At 45.4% G+C, this 18,953-nt stretch overlaps 1 protein-coding gene across 5 annotated transcripts in view; it reads right to left on the reverse strand.

Annotated features, from left to right (window-relative positions):
- The window catches only part of LOC147613327 (uncharacterized), a 97,582-nt gene that overhangs the window by 50,308 nt on the left and 28,321 nt on the right, over positions 1–18,953 (reverse strand). For 4 of the 5 annotated variants that reach the window (XM_086782622.1, XM_086782624.1, XM_086782625.1 and 1 more), the window contains 8 exons: positions 14,715–14,811; positions 14,377–14,526; positions 14,241–14,296; positions 14,031–14,112; positions 13,753–13,885; positions 13,544–13,638; positions 13,069–13,470; positions 2,758–2,846 (listed from right to left, as the gene is read on the reverse strand). In XM_086782622.1, the coding sequence (XP_086638748.1) occupies positions 2,758–2,846; positions 13,069–13,470; positions 13,544–13,638; positions 13,753–13,885; positions 14,031–14,112; positions 14,241–14,296; positions 14,377–14,526; positions 14,715–14,811 (1,104 nt within the window). Of the gene's footprint in view, positions 1–2,757; positions 2,847–13,021; positions 13,471–13,543; positions 13,639–13,752; positions 13,886–14,030; positions 14,113–14,240; positions 14,297–14,376; positions 14,527–14,714; positions 14,812–18,953 lie in introns of all 5 variants that reach the window. The other variant, XR_015263407.1, reaches the window with a different exon arrangement.

Raw genomic sequence — 18,953 nt, forward strand, 5'->3', positions numbered from 1 at the left:
TAGACAGGTTACAGAATGGAAAGGCACAGGATCATGATGGGCTAGTTGGAGAGCACTTCTCATATGCACGAGACACTTTGGCTCCGCTCATCATACATGTGTTTAATCGTGCCATTTGTGAGGGTTTCCCGACAAGCTGGACAGAGCATATCATTTTACCACTCTTTAAGAGTGGGGACCCCATGGTACCAGGCAACTACAGGACGATCATGATTGGTCATTACTTGGCCAAATTATATGGCTCTATATTGGAGTCGGAGCTGAGCCGATGGGCAGAGAGGCATGGTCATCGAGCACATGGACAGGCTAGCTTCAGGAGAGGATTTACTACCTTGGATCACATACTGACACTTTGGGCACTTATTGAAGAGGGCAGGGCACAGAAGAGAAGGATATACTGCTGCTTTGTGGACTTCTGCAAAGCCTTCGATACCGTACCACGTGCCAGGCTTATGCACAGATTGCATGACATTGAGGTACCCGAGGATATGCAGTGGGGGATATATGCTTTGTATGAGTCTTTGACAGGCAGAGTCCGAGCTCCAGGCGGACTATCTAATAGGGTGACTAGCACTATAGGGGTGAAGCAGGGATGCCCGCTATCGCCCACCCTCTTTGGACTGTACATTGATGCAGTCTCTGATTACGTAGACAGATTGGGAGGCCCAGGGGCATGCCTCGCAAGGGTGTTGATACCCATCTTGTTATATACTGATGATATTGTTCTAATCTCAGACTCTCCGGAGGGATTACAGAGCCACCTGGATGCATTACAGGCTTTCTGTGCGGATAGAGAACTGACAGTGAACCTTGGGAAAACCAAGGTTATGGTGTTTAACACCACACAGGCATGGGTGACGAGATCAGAGCCTCAGTTCACTTTCCGAGGGGAGCCGGTGGAGTACGTCAGGTCATATGTCTACTTGGGAGTTACTTTCACGGGACCGCATTTCTCCCTAAAGGAGGCAGCAACAGCTAGATTAGCTCGAGGGCATGCAGCCTTGGGGGCACTTGAGAGGTAGTGTGCACACATACAGTTTCAAGAGCCACGCACCAAATTGTGGCTATTTGATACGCTTGTCACACCGACCCTCCTGTACGGAGCTCCAATTTGGGGGCACAGTATTCGTCACACAGATCTAAGAGAGGGACAGATGAGGGATGGAGGCAAATGGAGAGACCACTGATTATGATGATTGCCCGCATGATTCAGAGCAAATCATCAGTACCACATGAGATTGTTCGGGCTGAGCTGGGTGCCCCACCAGTAGTAACTGAGGCCCTATTCCAGGTAGTTACCTTTTTACAACGGCTATGGGAGCTCCCTCAGCAGAGGTACTCCCGATTGGCATTGACCTCATCCATACAGTTAGCAGAGGATGGAGATACTCATTGTAGGATCCCGACCACGGCATCCTCACCATCGCCAGATCCATCAGTGCCATTATTGCTCGGCATCGGAGGCGCCTACTCGCTTCTACGACCTCTCCATTCTAGACAGCCCCATTGCGGAGATACTTGATCTAAGGAGAGGGCAACACTTCAACTGATCAGCATACATGGATCTACCTGATATACACTTTTCAGTATTTTCCAGTATTTTCTACTCAATATCATCTCGGAGTGTTACAGTTATGTTCTTATAACTGTAGGACAATCAGTTTATTGTACTTTTTAGTCTCATTTCGTTGTTCTCTTTGATGAGACATCAACTTCAGATGTACTCTCAGTTTTGGTCTCATAGGCCACTATGGCCTCTTAGAGACGTTAATATATCATTTCATTTCTCTCTCTCTCTCTCTCTCTCTCTCTCTCTCTCTCTCTCTCTCTCTCTCTCTCTCCTCAGACCACTTACACTTGCAATGTAGGTACTTGACCCTCAGAAAGCAGGATTAGGGGGCCTGTAGGGGATCCCTTGGAGGAAGTGGGAGCGGCCCCCTGGCCCACCAAGATGTCTATCTCTGGATGCGCTGTTGGGAGATCCTGTGTTTGTGCAAGTAACGATTCACCATTACTAGAATAGTTACCTTGGGCTCTGCACCAAGAAGTTGAGTCTGTGCCACCTGGCTTGTCGCCATTACGGACAGTGGCTAGGGATCTGCAATTCTGGCTCTGTGACCACCTACTGCTACTGCTGCACCTGTGCTTGGTTAAGGGGAGGTGCCACCCGCCCATGGGGAGTTGTGGGGTGGGATAGAAGCTGGGGGCTGATGGTGACGTACCAAAATGTTAGTGTGTATGCTACAGGAGGGTGATCTCTGGGAGGAAAATCCTGCGGAGGTGCACACCATCCACCCTCCACCAGTGCAACCTCAAGGACAACCATGCGCAATATGGCCCATCTAGTGGCATACAAAACACTCTCTGGAAATGAGAACCATCCAGCTGCAGAACCACGAGCTGTCCGGGGAAGTTTTCTGGAGAGACTATGAGAACTCAAAGGGTCTTGCCCAAGTGAACCAGTGTGTGCTGTTGTCCCTAGCACTGATTTCTTACTTGGGCAACAGAGGCAATAGGACTCTCTGTTACAGAGATATAAGTAGTATGCAACACATTACAGAAACACAAGTATGCACTAAGTCATGGGCATGTAGTAAGAGGGCTTAGAGTAGCAAAAAGCTACCGATTGACAAGTCTTTGATGCCTCAGCAGGTTGTTTAAAATGACCAAAAGTTGAAGTTTAAGCATGAACACAAAAAACCTTTCAAAAGGAAACCAGAGCCAGGTTTTCCAATATCCAATGAGAAACAAGCTTACTTGTTGTTAGCATCTGTTACACACAAATGTCGAAGTCCGAGTGTTCGAAAAATGACATAAACTCGTTGTGCTGAGCACTCGCCTCGGACCTACAATAAAGCATCAGACACAATGTATGTTTCCATTAGTTTTTTCTTTCTTTCCTTTGTTTATTTTTACAAATTATTCTTGAATATAATTAATGATACATATCCAAGAATATATAGTTAGAATGATTTAAAATTATTCTTTTGTGCCGTAAAGCAGCAGTAGATAAGATCTCATGCACAAGTTGTTACGTACCTAATATTAATCTTTAGGATTAGTACTAAGAAGCAGATTTTTTATAGCTTCTTGAGTTGTACTTAGCTGAACAACATGGACCAGGATTCTCCTTGATTACTCGAATTCATGGTAGCCTGATTTGAAGGACTAGATATGTAGGGGTGGTGAGAGAGGAACCCAAGAGTAGTTGATCTCTTGGGAGGTTCAGATGGAGATACACACCTTGGAGACATATACCTTGGTGTCCCATCTGGTACGCGATATCTGACACATTATTATTCTGGATATTTGAGTGGGTCTAGTTGTAGAAGGGTGATTTCCTTATGGGAAACAACCCTGCATATAGAGAAAAATTTGTTGCAGAGACCATTGACTTGGGGGACCAAAGAGCCTTTTTTGGCTGGTCTTGCAAAGGTAACCTTGAGTTTGTTTAGATGAACTCTTGGATGCGGATGTACTTTGGCGTTTATTCATGACCCGTATGTTGCCAAAGTGGGAACCCATGTCTTTTGTGGGGATCCTAGTGATTGTAGGCTACCTAGTGTGAACCAATAGAGGATGCGAACGATCGATAGCATGACTTTGATAGTGCTATGTATACTATGCACTTATCTAATTTTATTTTTCCGGCAAAGTTGTCATGATCGATAGTTCCTTCATGCATCCAGGAATAACATTGGTTAGTCCTAGAAAGATAGACGCTGATCAAGAAGCTTCGATGAGGGAATTTTGTCAGGCATTTGCTTTGACTGCAATCCGTGTGTGTCGCACCCGAGTGCTAGTGACCAAATTTGTGACTACTTTCCTATACGATCATTGATCTTGCCTATTTTGAGTTACCAACAGTAACCTTAGATCATGTATTTGATCGAGCACATTTGTGACTACTTTTAGTACTTACTACTTTCCTATACGATCATTGATCTTGCCTATTTAGAGTTACCAACAGGAACCTTAGATCATGTATTTGATTGAGCACATTTCTTGGATGTAGTGCACAAGATCTCAGGGACATTTTATTCAATCATCTTTTTCCATAGATGTTTCGGCTTTAAGCTAGGGATTCAATGTAGCTTCATGTGGGTAGTTATTTCTGATGAATTTGACTCACGAGGGAAGCATGTCTTGACTTTTGTCAAGAAGATTACATTGATGAGGATTCTCTATGACCATGGCTAACTTAGTGTTGTTAGCATGGTCAGGATAGGCTGTTGTGTCATATTTTTCTTGAGGTGCACTAGTGATACTTTTGGAATGTGCAAATTTGGGTTCTATAGAGTAGACATCTCTTTATAGACCTAGATTCAGGTTTATCTTATGGAGTTGGGTTAGTACTAGGTTTTAGTACCAGAGATGTTACCCAAGGGAGACACGATATGCATATGTGTGATATACATAGAATTGATGGTATGACTTATACTTGATTTCCAAATATCTTTGGCTCACATATGTACTCTAGCCCAGGATCATAGCAAATGTTGGATGCCATTTGTTTTGGAGTTCTTACATGCTGTAATGGTAGCAGGTTTTCCGTAGGGAGCATTTTGGATACCTCTTTGTTTCATCTCAAATTTCGAGATGAGAGAGGCTCTCAGTTATTGCATGTACGATGAGGTTCTTGGATAGAGTTAATTATCCAGGGATTTTATCTATTGGATGGGGATTGAGTTTCTTTTTTGGTGCGCAAATACAAAGGTGGAAGTGGGTATTATGGTTTCTTCCTTGGGAGAGTTTAGCAACTTCGTATGGGATTTATGGTTTCTTTCGAGAAACGGTACTATTTTGGGTAAAGGTATCATTCTCTAAGACTATCCTCCTAAGTTTTGAACTCAGGTTCATTGGGTTTACATGTGGTAGCATAGTCAAGATCTGGCCAGCCTTATGTAGGTATGCTTTGGGCCACTGAGTTGCTATAGACACAGTTTTACTTGAGCCAAGATTGTCGTGGATGAGTGTTCTACACTTACGACTACCTTGTGATCTCTATTTGGGGCAAGATTACCATAGATGAGTGTTCTATATTTATGATAGCCACAGAATTATGGGAGGAAGTAAGGGGGTATATCATATATGGTAAATTGATGTGGTGGGCTAACTTGAACGTAAGTGTCCTTCAGGTGGGAGTCTGGTTGTGTCAAGGTAGGGTTGGGAAGGAATTGATCACTCTTGACTTAATTTTATGTCTAAAGGGGGTCTTGTATAGACTGTATCTAGGTGGTATGGGACGCTAGGATCCACTAGATGCATGGTTTCTGGATATATCTATAATCCTATTTGGTGGATTTTTGGACTGGCAGTTGATTTGAGCAATCAATTACAAGAAGGAAGGAAGGAAGGAAGAACAAGATAGAGGATGACATATGATCGGAGATTGTTATGTAGTTGCGTAGTATTTGCGACTATGATTATGTCTATGTTTTGGGTAAAGTGGTTATGCTTTGCTAGGTGTGAAGCTTCTTTGCTTCGCACATGTGTTTGGGTATAGCGGTCATCGGTTATGCTTTGCCAGATGCTAGGTAAAGCTTCTTTACTCAGATAGTTCTAAGGATCTTGACTCGTCGAACCGAGCAAGAAAGGGAGAATCTATCGCCTCAGGCTCCCTGAATGAGAACCTGGCTATGTGATGCTGAATAAAGTCCTGAGACTCCAGGAATCCACTCCATGGGAAATCCCATTCGGCTCATTGTGTCCTCTAGAAAGCTCCAGTCCACCCTGTCATAAGCTTTCTCAAAGTCTAGGAGTAGCACAATGAGGTCCTATTGCCGCATCCTGGCCGAAGTTGTCACCTCCCGAAAGGTAAAGATGTTGTCCAAGATGCTCCAAGATGCTCCGATCCTAAACAAAACCAGTTTGAGTGTCGTGGATCAAGTCTGGGAGAAAAGGTTGAAGTCGCCTGCTCATGGCCTTGGCCAAAATCTTATAGGCCGTCCCTAGAAGGGTGATGGGTCTCCACTGCCGAACAATGCCTCCACGGCTGCAAGCCCACTCATCGACATAAAACCTGTCCAACCGAGAGAGGGTGGGGCCAGTGCTCCGCCTATCCAGTCGAGAGAAGCTAAGACTCCCAAGGCTACGCCCAAACTCTGGAAGATGCCAAGAGTCCTGTCCCCTAAGAATCAGTATCATCTCCTCCAAGGCAGACTACTCCGCTCCTAAGAATGTGATCATGCCTCCTCCAAGTCTGTCCTCTGCTGCCTCTATCATATTGAAGTCACCGCCCATGCACCAAAAATCAGCCTGGGACATGGTCTATCGAACGGTGCTCCAAAAGATAGCTCGACCTGCAGCAGCATCGAGGCATAAATGTTGAGGAAGCCAACGCTTTCCTCACCAATCAGAATGGTAACCCACTGAGCACGTCCTATAACTATGACTTCTAATCCTGTCACAGACGGCACAAGCTGCTCACTGACAGAGAGACACTCCTCCCTGCGTCCCTGAAGGGCCGAAGGATGGGGACAAAAAGTATGACTCCTACCTGGTAGAATCTTCCCATAGTAGTGGGTGTGCCCCTCAATAAGGTGATGCTCCGGGAGGAAAAGAATGTCAATAGGTCCCCCCACCATAGCTCGCTAAAGCTTTCCTCTAAGGACGCCTCTTCCTTGAAAGCACTGAGGCCCCCCTAAACCCTGAATGTCCCACGAGATAATCCTCATATCAATCTCTGTGTGAGGCAAAACTATCGGAACTGCCCTCCACTCGAAGAGTCTTGGGCGCGGGTTTAGACGGGGAATAGTCACAATCTGTCTTGGTGTGAAGTCATGCCAAGTGGGCGTGGATCCTTCCCTCCATGTACTGCCACTCTGCCCGAGCACAAGAGTATGCATACTCCGTGCTCCATTGATCACAATGAAGATATCTGTAAGAAGGGGGGAGAGGTACTGCGATAGAGGTATGCATGAACACAAAAGGCAGCACCTCGAGGCTGGAGGTGACCATCTCCCCTCCCTGGTCTCTGTGGGCTAATCCACCAAGCTCCATCCTAGCCAAGGGTCATAGATGAGTAAGAACGTAGGTGATGCGGAGATCTTGAAGATGCTGCGATAGCTCAACTGCCTGACCCAGAATGGTAGCGGCCACCGACTCTGGATCCCACTCTATCCCCAGGGCTGCGCTCAAGGGGAAAGAGAAGATCATCGCGCCATTCTCTTGCATAGAGGATCTGGATTGGTGGAAGACCACACATACCCGAATAGGGGCTACAGTCTCCTCAAACTTGTTTGTTCCTTCCATCAGAAGACACCGGAAGAAACTATAATCCACAGGCTGCCCCAAGATCCTTGGGGGGGGGGGGAACGCCTGGAGACTCAGGTGGGAGAGCCCTCACTGGTGAGGCCGCAATGGTCATCTCCACCGGCTGTGAGAAACGATGAATCAGGCATGCGAGCCCTGACAAGGATAACATTTTATTGCTTTAAGGGGGGGTTTTTAATTTTTGGCCCAAATTCAGCACATTGAAGGCCTAACAATTACGGCTTTCTTGATTTTTGGGTAAAATCAACACATTTGAGCTCCCAGCGAGGAAAATCCTCTGCACAAAAAAAAACAAAAAAAAAACCCAAAAAAACCAAAAAAAACAAAAAAAAAGATTTGGGGATTGTCAAAATCAGCCTCTACAAACCCTTCAACGACATTATGGCTCTATCAACCACTACAATCCATAGGTCCTTTGGTGCTGGGTTTCCTACCTGGCAGACCAAGATGCACCTTCTCTTAATGAGGGAGGGCGTCTGGGGCATAATCTCTAGAGATGACGATTACCCAGCAGCCAAGGAGCTAGCAAAGAAAAAGCTGTTGGCGACAAGGCAACGACAGAGTTTGGCAAACACTCTTGTTCATCACATAGACTTCACACAAACCGCCAAGTAAATTTGGGACAAATTGGAGACTCTTTTTGGTAACAAAATCACTAATTCTAAGGTTTTCTTGAAGTTGAAGTTCTATGATTTGAAAATGCTAGATAATGAAGAATTAAGTGATCACCTTGCCGAGTTCTACTCACTAGTTCAACAACTCACTAGCCATAAGTGTGAGCCTGATGATGAGGACAAGGTAGCAGTTCTTACCAAAAGTATGCACATAGCTTCAACATCATTTGAAGATATGGTAGCCTTGCTGCTAGAAAAAGACAAAAGAAACAAGGAAAGTCAAGCAAGCAGCAATGTAAACTATGACAAAGCTTTTGTGGGAGAACAGAAGTGGAGGACCAACAAGAAGATTCAATGTAGGTACTGCAAGAGAATGGGGCATAAGGAGGCCAATTGCTTCAAAACGCTGGAGAAAGAGCAAGAGAAACACCATGCAAATCTCGTTGCTGAAGATGAAGAGGAACCTGTTGAAGAGGAGAACATATTTGCAGCAACGGCGCAAGTCTCCCTTGCTGAGGTAGACGATGAGTGGGCATTCTAGCTGCCTTTATCAATGTGTGTATCAAATAAGGGTTCTCTACCTTGGGTAGTCCCCATAAAATTGATTGTATCTATGTGTGTTTGCCTTCAGTTTTATAAAAGGCTTCCTTTTTCTCTATATCCCAGTTAGGAACAAGGGGGGTGACTAAGTGCTAGTCTCACTACCTCGGTCTTACCCTGACTATCATGGCATGGGAGGTGCAGATGGTGAGGTAGGGTGGATGGGGTAGGTGGTAGCAACTTCTTTTGCTTTCGGGTCTCACTACCTTCGCTCCAAAGGTGGGATTGTTGGGATATATCGGTGCCTCAGCGTGTGTGAACAGCCCCTCAAAAGGCTTAGATGTGTGTAAGTGTGTCATAGTGTGTGAACCCACCCTTACATGGATAAGGGTGCATTAAATAAGGGTCAAAGAGTTTGGCATATTGAAAGGGCTATATATGCAGGCCTTGTACTTCATTTAATATTATCAATCAAAGGGTTTGGCATATTGAAAGGACTATATATGCAGGCCTTGTACTTCATTTAATATTATCAATCAATCAAATCCTTGTCATGCAACCTCTCTCACTTTAGCATCTCTTTCACTCTCTCTCTCCCCTTCCATCATAGCCATGGCTACCTCCTTTGAACCACCATAGTTAGCAGGTTGTACCTCCTTCGAACCACCATAGTTAGCAAGCTATACCAACAACTGAATCCTCCTACATGTTGCCAGCCTAGCGCGCACGGTGGCAACGCTCAACTCTGGTGCTCGATCGGCAACCCGGGCGGGGGCCAACCGTCCGCCACTCATTCATGGTTGGTACCTAGTGCTCCGCGGCCTAGGAACCTGTGCCTCCCTCGGCCCCCTAGTGCAGATCTGAGCGGGAAGTATGAGGGGGAACAAACGGGGGCGGTCTCCTAGATTGACGCCGAGGGCAAGCTCTAGCTAGATGACCCATCTGCCTGCAAATGAAACATTGGCCTGGAAGGCCGGAATATTCCACTCTCTGCATAATGGGGTTGCCCCGAAGGCTGGGAAGAGATATCATGTGAGGCATAGAATCCAGCAAGGCAACATAGATGCGGAGAGATGGAATTCCGACTGCTCGTGCGAGGGCCGAAGCAGCGGTGAGGGGGGGATTCCATCACTCTCCCGATGGCACCACCAATCACTAGGAGAAGAGGAAGGTATTCCTTCCTGAGGCCTAGAAAGCAGACTGACACGGGAAAGCTTGAAACTCTAGCTAGAGGATCAGATGTCGGGTTGAAGCCATGCTGCCACCGAGTATAGAAGGCCTAGGCCGTACGCAATGCAACACGGCTCAGCTACATGACAAGATCAGATGCCGCTGGTGAGTCGAACTCAACCTCGTAGTAGCCCCGCCCCAATGGATGTATATCTGCAATCTTTGCAGGCGCACCTAGAAGGCTAGCCTGAAGGAGATCTCTAAGTTGGCCACGTGCACGGCGGCTACCAACAATCTTGCAAACCAGAGTGGAGGCCTCTAGGGATGCGACAATCGCAACGGGAAGCTACAAGTCCGCTCCAGAACAGCGGCCTCGGTCAGGGGAGACGAAGCGGCTGCCATGGAGTCCTCTTGGGAGCGAAGACCAGAAGAGGCTAAAACTTGCCAAAAATAAGGAACAGCCCACTAGCTGAGGGCGTTGCCGACAACGACGGAAAAAGGGGGGGGGGGGGGGGGGGGGGGGCGCGCAGGTGGAAGCGGAGGGGGGAGGGGGGCAAAAGAATAGAGAGAGGGCTGGCGAAGGGGTGCAGGCGGAAGAACAAGGGTAGGGGGGGCACCGATGAGAGCGCGGAAGAGGGGGGGGGGCGGGGGGAGCAAGGGCACTAGCAAGAGCAAGGGGCGATGGCGGGAGCAAAGATTGAAGGCGGGCAGGAGCAAGGAGTGCGCAAGGGAAAAGGGGGCGCAGGCGCGAGTAGGGGGCAGTGCAGGAACAGAGCGAGGGTTGGCGAAAGGGGGAGGGGGGGAAGGGGCGCTGACAGTGACACAAAGCTAGAGGGGGGGAGCACAGTTCGCTAGCTCAGTCATCGCTCCGGCAACATTTCAGTAGATGGTTCATTCCTTAGGGGTTAGATTCAGGGATTGTTGTTTTCCTCACAACTCTGAGTTCGATTTGTTCTATTTTTAGTTCCACTTAGATAGTTGTAGGAACAATGGCTACAGATTTAGTTAGTTCCTATAGCAGACTTATGAGTGGAAAGTGCATGAATGGTGATGTTGGTGTTGGACTCACACACTCACACACACAAACCTGCACATTAGGGTTAGGTGCAGGATGGAGAAGCTCACACAGAAATGTGAGAGAGAGAGAGAGAGAGAGCCAAAAGTGTGGCAGCCACAAAATGCAAGTCAACCCTTGCATGTGTGTCACATCCATATAATATAGAAGTACAAAATATTATATGTAGAGTGTCCTTTCACACATGATATCCAAGGGGAAAAACCACATGGGAAAAAGTGCCCTTGGTTAAGCCCTGTTCACACATAGCACTACCATAAGTGAGCATATGCCTACAAATCCCCCCTGTAGTGGAAGTGTGAACCTCTACAAGGTAGCAGATCACTCTCTGTATGAGAGTAAGCCCAAAGCTTTGCGGGAAGCTTCAAACTTTTCTCGAGGTAAAGCCTTTGTGAATAGATCTACAACACTATCCTGTGTAGGGCAGTAAGATAAACTGATCTCCCCTGCATGTAACCTCTCTCTGACATAGTGATAATGAATCTCAATGTGCTTGGTACGTGCATGAAATACTGGATTTCGTGCCACGGCCATAGCACTCTGGCTATCAGTGAGAATGGTGGTGGGTGTCTGTTGACACTCACGAAGATCAGCCAATAATCTCCTCAACCATATACAATCTACTGTAACTATGAACTCAGCCTCACAAGTAGATGTGGCAACAGTGGGTTGCTTTTTACTCAACCAAGATATGCATGAACTGCCAAGAAAAAAACAATTCCCACTGGTGGATTGCATGGTATCATAATCACCAGCCCAATCTGAATCACAGTATGCATAAAGCTGCAAGCTGCCCCTCCTGGGATAGAACAAACCAAGATCCAGGGTCATTGGTGGGCCCACAATACACCCCCCCTATCCAGCTCCACGGGATGAACAGCATGCCCACAGAAGCTGTTCATTGGTGGGCCCACTGTAACAACCCCCCCCCCCCCCCCCCCCCCCCCCCGGGCGGCGCCCCCATCGCCAACTTTTGGAATGGACTCTGAGACAGCTTCCGGCTGGGGAAGATTACAGTCTTCTTGTGGTTGTTGGTAGCCAGTAGGAGCCTCACCGTGGGCATCTGTCTTGCGATTTCCAGTTGCCGCGCTTCCTACCACTAGTGCGGTGATCTTCAAGAGACCCAGCGACATTCCCTACGAACTCAAAGGTGCAGGAGATTTGGTTGGCCGATCTTGCGCCTCTTTATTTCGAACCCACACGTCTTCCAGTGTATGTCCTCGGGCGTCATCACGTGGGCCGTGCAGCCATTTCCAGATCACTGCCACTAGCGCCAACACAGAACCAAGCACATCGTAGACCCCCTAGACCCACACTGACCAGCAGTCGGTGCTTGACAGCAGCATCGCAACCTAGCAAATTTGGCAGCCACGGTGTACTGAGGCACAGCCGCCCCACCCCGGAAGAGACCATCTGCTATCTGGATGGACCTCATCCACACTCTCCATGCATATCTGGAGCACTTGACTGATGACTCGGAGTGCATGTAACAGCATTGGGTCGCCTCCCTTTGCACTTTGAACCCAAGCCCCTTCCTCAAGCAAGGGGGCGTATTTTGGCACTGCAGGCTCTCAATGTAGCTCTCCCTCCATTGTAGCCTCTCTCCAAGAGTGGCCAGCCACGGAAGAGTCCCCCTTCCCTCTTTCTAGTGCATTATATGTTTTACCTCCTCAAACGCATGTCATCTGCTCATTAGTGGATGTTTAATTTTCTACTGATTGAAGATCTTTTCATTGGGGGGAAAAAACAAGAGAAACGTTTTCTTTTCAGACTTTGTGTACTGCGAGATTAGGGAACACTATCATTGCCTCTTCAGACATGGTTTTAGACTTCCTTTGTCTTTTGTCCCGTGCAATGATCCTAGATGTTTGGGCATTTACCCCTGGGAGTCGGGAAGATATTGAGAGTATCTACTTTAAACTCCAGTACCTCATGCTCAGTCATTATAAAGACTGATAACCTCCTTCTAAAAGAGTGCACACAACTACAAAAAACAGGCTAGTCAGAATCCTAGTTCAGAACAGGAGACCATTCAAGATCCTAAAAAATGTTTCTTAACACAACGAAAAAAATTCCCTTGAATTTTACCTCTCAATCAGGTAGAGTGTTTTTACCAGAATTAATGTTACCGATAAAAAAATATTTTTTCCCAGCATCGTGCATGTCATGGTAAGGCAGCTTCGATAGTAAGACCTCAAAATCCCCCCCCCCCCCCCCCCCCCACTTTCCTCCCTTCCCCCGGGAGTTGTCAAGCTATAAATCATCAAGACTTATTTTTGTACAACTTGCATCTGTTTTTATTTTATGTTTTTGTGTTCTTTACATGAAATATCCTTTGAGTACTTACAGTCAATGGAGCTCGATTCATAAAAGGCGTAGATCAAGTGTGAGCACCTTCTCAATTGAATCCAATCCTCCTGATGCTTCTGTGGTTTGTAGTTCTCCTACCTCATCCATTCCCAACCTGCTCAAGGCTTCTGGCAGTGAAGATAAACCTCTGCGGTGACCATTATGGCAATGATGGTACACCTGCATTGTGTTCTCAAGAAGTTGCAGTTCTTGCACTGTCTTTTTTCCTAGATGAGATTGCCTTATGAGCCCAGACTGCTTGAGCATGATGGGAGTAATTTCAAGAAAGGACCTCTCTTCCAATAAAACAAGGAGCTGATGCCTCAAAATCAATCCCACCAGCTTCCCTCCCCTGCCAGTTTCGTCACCTCCCGAGCATCTAAAGACGGGAAACCCATTGTGCTGAGTGCTTCGTAGAACCTTAATAACCTCTGCTACTGGTGCAATCTGAAGTGTAAAGTTGAATATCTTCAGTTTCCAGACATACTTGTAAGCTTTGTATTAAGATCTTAAAGATTACCTCCTCAAACCCGAGAACATTTGGAGCCATGATGTCAGCTGCAGTCAGTGAGATGAGCTGTCGAGGAGGTTCGCTCTGCAAGAAATGTATGTTTCCTGTAGCCACCGTAACCACGATATGAACGGATCTAAGGGGTTCTCTTTCTGATTAAGACACTATATGAAATGTTCTTTTGGCAGTTTAAGAAAACTGAAAATCAGTCAATGTACCTAATGACTCCAAGTCTGCTTCATATGCACCAGCTTGGTGAATGTGGTGGGTGACCCAATTTGAGACCACAATAGCCAGTATAATTGGGAGTAGAAATTCAATGTCTCCCGTACCTTCAACAACAATAACCACCTATACAACAGACATTCATATCAAAAGCAAAGAAGGTATTGTCATACAGTCCAAGAGTTTCCTTTACTAGGCTCTTCTTCAAAAGTGTTCTTTACTAGGATTACATGCGTTGAAACATTCTCTTAAAGTACTGTGTTAAGCTTACCAAGGATATGGTGGAGCGGAAGAGTCCACCTAGCATAGAAGTTGCTCCTATTAGAGCGTGAAGCCCAGGCTGAATATTCCCACTGCCAAGTTCATCAATTATGCTTAAGGAGTCCATTAGTCTCTTAATAATGTCAACCCTACGTTGACCAGTCAACTTGTATTTTTCACCCTCCAGTTATTTAAAATTTGAGTGAAAAAATAGAAATACCTTGGAAATGCATCATTGAAGATGGTCCCCATCAATGCTCCAAATGATGCCCCCACCTGAAGTTCACTTGGCCCAAATATTTCAACCTTGGAAGGGTTACACTTGGAGAGGACATTAGAGTGCCAGATCAACTCACCATCATTGAAGGCATAAAGATACCGCCAGGTGTAGCGACACCATAGGAAAGAATGAAAAACAGAAAGAAGGACCCTGCATGAATCGCCAGGCTGCTCACAGTGAAGTATACATCAGATGAGCTTCCAAGCTGCAGGAGATGCGTGATTGTCTGTCCCAAGATCAACCACAACAGCTAGGTATAGATGCGAGAAAATCTCATCCATTTCTTGACACCGGAAACAGTTGAATAGATAGCCAAATACACCCATTATGTTCTTGCCTAAATTGATAGCAGACTAATAGTATGTATACCAACGCACAAACTCAACTTAATGAAATAACTCTATGGAAGCATACCTGATGTGGAACAGAGAAGAAAAGAGTGGCTAAATCATTGTAAACTTGTTCCGTGGAGTCCTGTTCGCAATTGTAGGTAAACCAGAATTCTGTATCACTGTCATTGTTTGCAATATCACATAAACCAATATATAGCTCAGACGTAACTTATGACTGCATAAAAGTCACTCAGGTAAATATAGCACATCCTACACAATGGGAGACGTGTGCTGCCCTCCATCTTATATAATCCTTTTACACTGACTTCATCTCCCTCCCTCACACACACACACACTTTTTTTTGTGAAAACCATGCATCTACTAACAATCACTTATGTACAGTATAGGAGATGGACTCAAGCTAAGTAGCATATGGACCACCCACAATGCACTTCCCAATGTGAATTCACCCAAATTCCATAGGCCATAGTTTTCATGCCTGTACACATAGCTGCAAGCATGATTGCCCAAGCCTGCTCTTTCCAAAAAAACACTAGAATCGTGGTAGCTTTCCAAGCCAAAACATGGTAGTGAATGTTAAGAATATTCAAACCACCATGCATCTTTGGCAAACAAACACAATTGCATGGCAAGAATCTCAGGGCTTTTTGTTTGTCTTGGTCTTCCAAAACAATTCCAAAGCTTCAAACATGAAAGCATGCAAATCTTTCTTTCTCCAAACAAGTAATGGCAAATGTAATTGAACATAGGCAATGATCACTGATTGTACAATGTGTGATTAATCTCGCATGCAAGGGCCACGTAGAGAGCTTCCAATAAGCAAGTTTCGCTTTGAACCTGTGCAATACCCATTGTGCCGCCTTCTCAACCATCATATCCCATCCCAACGATTTGATTTGGCTGAACTATTTGTCTTGGCCATAGAAGTCAATGCCAATCCATACAATGTAACGGAATCAACTTTGACTTCTCAAAATTTATATAAAGTCCTGCGGCATTACCAAACAACTCTAAAACACTCATGATGCATGTGAGATGAGTTGGATCATTTTTAGCCATAAAATGAGTTCCATCCGATTTCTGCATGACATGAAGCTGTCCTATCTGCATCAATTTGTCAATGTACAAGAGCAAAGGATGCATAGCAATTCCATATAGTAATGCACTCAGAGGGCAACCTTGTGTTACCGATCTTCCCAATGTCCAATGTTTGGAGAGATCCTTACCCAGAATACGTTGGGCAATGCTATCCCTATACAACCAATAGATTACATGCCACATTTTTGTCTCGAATCCCAGAGCAACCATTACATCAGCTATGTAATCCCATTGCACTATGTCAAATGCCTTCGCCACATCCACCTGCATGATCAGCAGATTTTGTTTGTATATTTGGCATAATCCATAGCAATATTATCCATTATTTGTCTTCTTGACAGAAAACCATATTGTTGAGGATGCAATCCATGCAATCCATCATACAAAACATCTTTAGGCAGTAGGCTATCATTTTGGTGGCGAGCTTATATATCGCAGGCATTAAAGTGATTGGGCGCCATTCATTCAAGCGTTTTACACAATTCCTTTTTAGGAGTCAATGTAACCAACCCTTCTTTCCACGATGCTAGCATTTCATCACTCTTACCAATGAAGCGTTAATCATATACAAAATTGGGTTCTTTAGATCCTCCTAGAATGTCTGGAAGATTTCCAACGTCAGGCCATCCCATCGAGGAGATTTCCATTGACCCATGTCTTTCAATGCATCTTCTAGTTCAGTTTCACTAAACAATGCATCCAAACATATGGCATCCCTACTATTAGTCACTATAGGATTTACACATGCCACGAATTCATGCCTTGCATTTAGAACTTCAACTTCTATTGTGATTTGTGAAGGAGGCTAAAAAATCTAAGCGAAATGTTGCACACGTGTGTCTGCCAGCTCAGCTTTTGTGCTCATCCAATGACCATTAGCGTTTTTAGTTTGAGAAATCTTTTGCCTTCATCTATCCACATGTAGACTCTTAAAGAAGGCTTTGGAAGAGAAACCTTTGTCTATTATTTGTTTGTGGTGTGCCCTTGCCTACTATTTTTGTATCTTCCTTTGCTCATCATAAGTAATGCCCTCACACAATATCATCTGTTGGACATCTGATAATGCATGACAATGGCTAAGTTGAGACAATGATTGTATTGTTTGTTTTTCATACCATAGTTTGCAACAACAATTTGCATGCGAAGAGCAAAGCGTTACCAAGCTACATCCAAATCTTCTAATAGTTCACCCCAACGTGGCGCAACAGCATCCTTCACCATTGCCTAAAATATGCTATGTGCAAGATAGCTGTTGATAACAATCAAAAAGCGTTGATGCTACAATGGAGGTTCGTGGACAAGCATTTGAAAATACAAGCCCATCCATAAGGTACATGATCAGACAATTGAGCAACATAATCCACCCATAGCTTAAATGTGAATGCATCATACTGCCGAGCATTTAGCATGTACCATCTATCAAGACGTGCCCAATAGTGATTGATAGCATTATGCTTGAAAGTAAATCCAGGTACATGTACCATATTGGCCAACCACATATCACTAGCATCCGTCTGAAGAATGAAATTCTGCCATTCATGTCTTTTATTCACCAGCATATGAGATGCATGAGAAGTGTGTGCCAAAAACGCCTCCATTTATTTGGATCACACAGGCCCTGAACATTGTAAGTCACAGACAGGGCAATACATGAACCATCTGTGTGCAATACATCAACGGCAACATTTCCAAAAGTGCAGTACGATGTACGCTATCTGAGAGAAGCACTTCAAAAAAACCACAAGAAGCCTAGTACCCCATCAACAGAACCCCCTTGCAGGATTGATATCAACCACTGCGCACTTCTTAATATTTAACACATTTTCCTAGGGAAGAAAATCACCACCGCATTTTCAGAAAAACACTTGAGAGGGGTGACAATCGAAGGCACCAGAATGTATCTCTTCAGGAGAAAGAGCCACATCTGAATTGACCAATTTGTTTGTACATAGCTGCTTATTCATGTGTTCTACATCATGACAAGAGTAAACTTGATTGCTAGAATCACCCATGATGAAACACAAACTCTCTTTTTTTTGGTGAAAACCACCGTTTCATTATAAATGCAATGTACATTCATAGCTGCCCCAACATGGAACAGCTACTACGGGAAAACTAGAAACAGTGATAAAACACGTCTAACTGGGCCGTGGAAAGGTCTCCAAGAAAGTGGGCATCTTGGAGAGACTGGAGCAAGGAGAAAAGGCGAAGACATCCACCGAAGTGTGCCCAAACAATTGAGTGTTGCGGGCATGGTATAAACTCCATAAGGCCCAATAACGGCACCACGAAAAAAAGAGAGCATAATCGGGGTTAGAGGAATATCTACTAAACAACCAAAAGTGCATGCCAAAGGAAAGGCTGGGAAACCGGGCATGGAGAAGACTTGTCAAACGAGCCAAGAAATCTCGAGCGGCAGGTCAAGCCCAGAGAAGATGCAAGACCGTCTCGCGCGGATGCGAACAAGTAGGGCAAACTGAGGAGGCAATACGTCGGGCAACCACCAGACATCGCCACAGAAAGACCCGCTGCTTGAGGGGAAGCTTACTTTTCCATATATGATGAAGACATGTTTTCCACCACCCAAGCGGCCTGTCCAAATGCCAGAAACGATTGCCATGCTCCTGAATCCATGGTTGCGGAAGAAGAAGACAGTAGGCTTTTTTGGCAGACAGATCAACAAAAAAGAAAGTGGAATAACCTAGTAGCCCCCGATCAAACATCCAATCAAGTAGTGGAAGAGGAGAAAACAAGCGAGGCACCGCCTGGAAAGGCTGTAGCAACTCAACGATAGCACGTCATATAGGTTGGTGATGCATCCCCAGATGAAACCGTGTCCGGGCCTCTAGAAAAGAGAATGTGCAGCCACTGTCATCCACTACATCATCCACTAGAGAAATGGCCAAGCAATGTAGAAAATAAGCCTTACGAGGCTGAAAAAATACCAAAGGGGAATCAAAGACCCGACTCCAATGTAGACTCTGCTGAGGAAGCGAGTTTCCCGGATCCGGAGGGCAGCCAAACCAAGATAAATGTGGCAAAAGCTGCTGCCAATCGGAAAGCAAACGAGTAGAAAAAGGACAGCCATGAATGCAGCCTTGAAAATGCCCGAAAACATGATGAAACATGAACACACACACTCTTACACAAATACACACGAAAACAAGCCTAGAGGTTGTGCAAAAGCAAAGGCAGCATACG

The sequence above is a fragment of the Cibotium barometz genome, chromosome 44, assembly GCF_041138505.1.
Source record: "Cibotium barometz isolate CiBa-2024 chromosome 44, ASM4113850v1, whole genome shotgun sequence".
Classification (NCBI taxonomy): domain Eukaryota; kingdom Viridiplantae; phylum Streptophyta; class Polypodiopsida; order Cyatheales; family Cibotiaceae; genus Cibotium; species Cibotium barometz.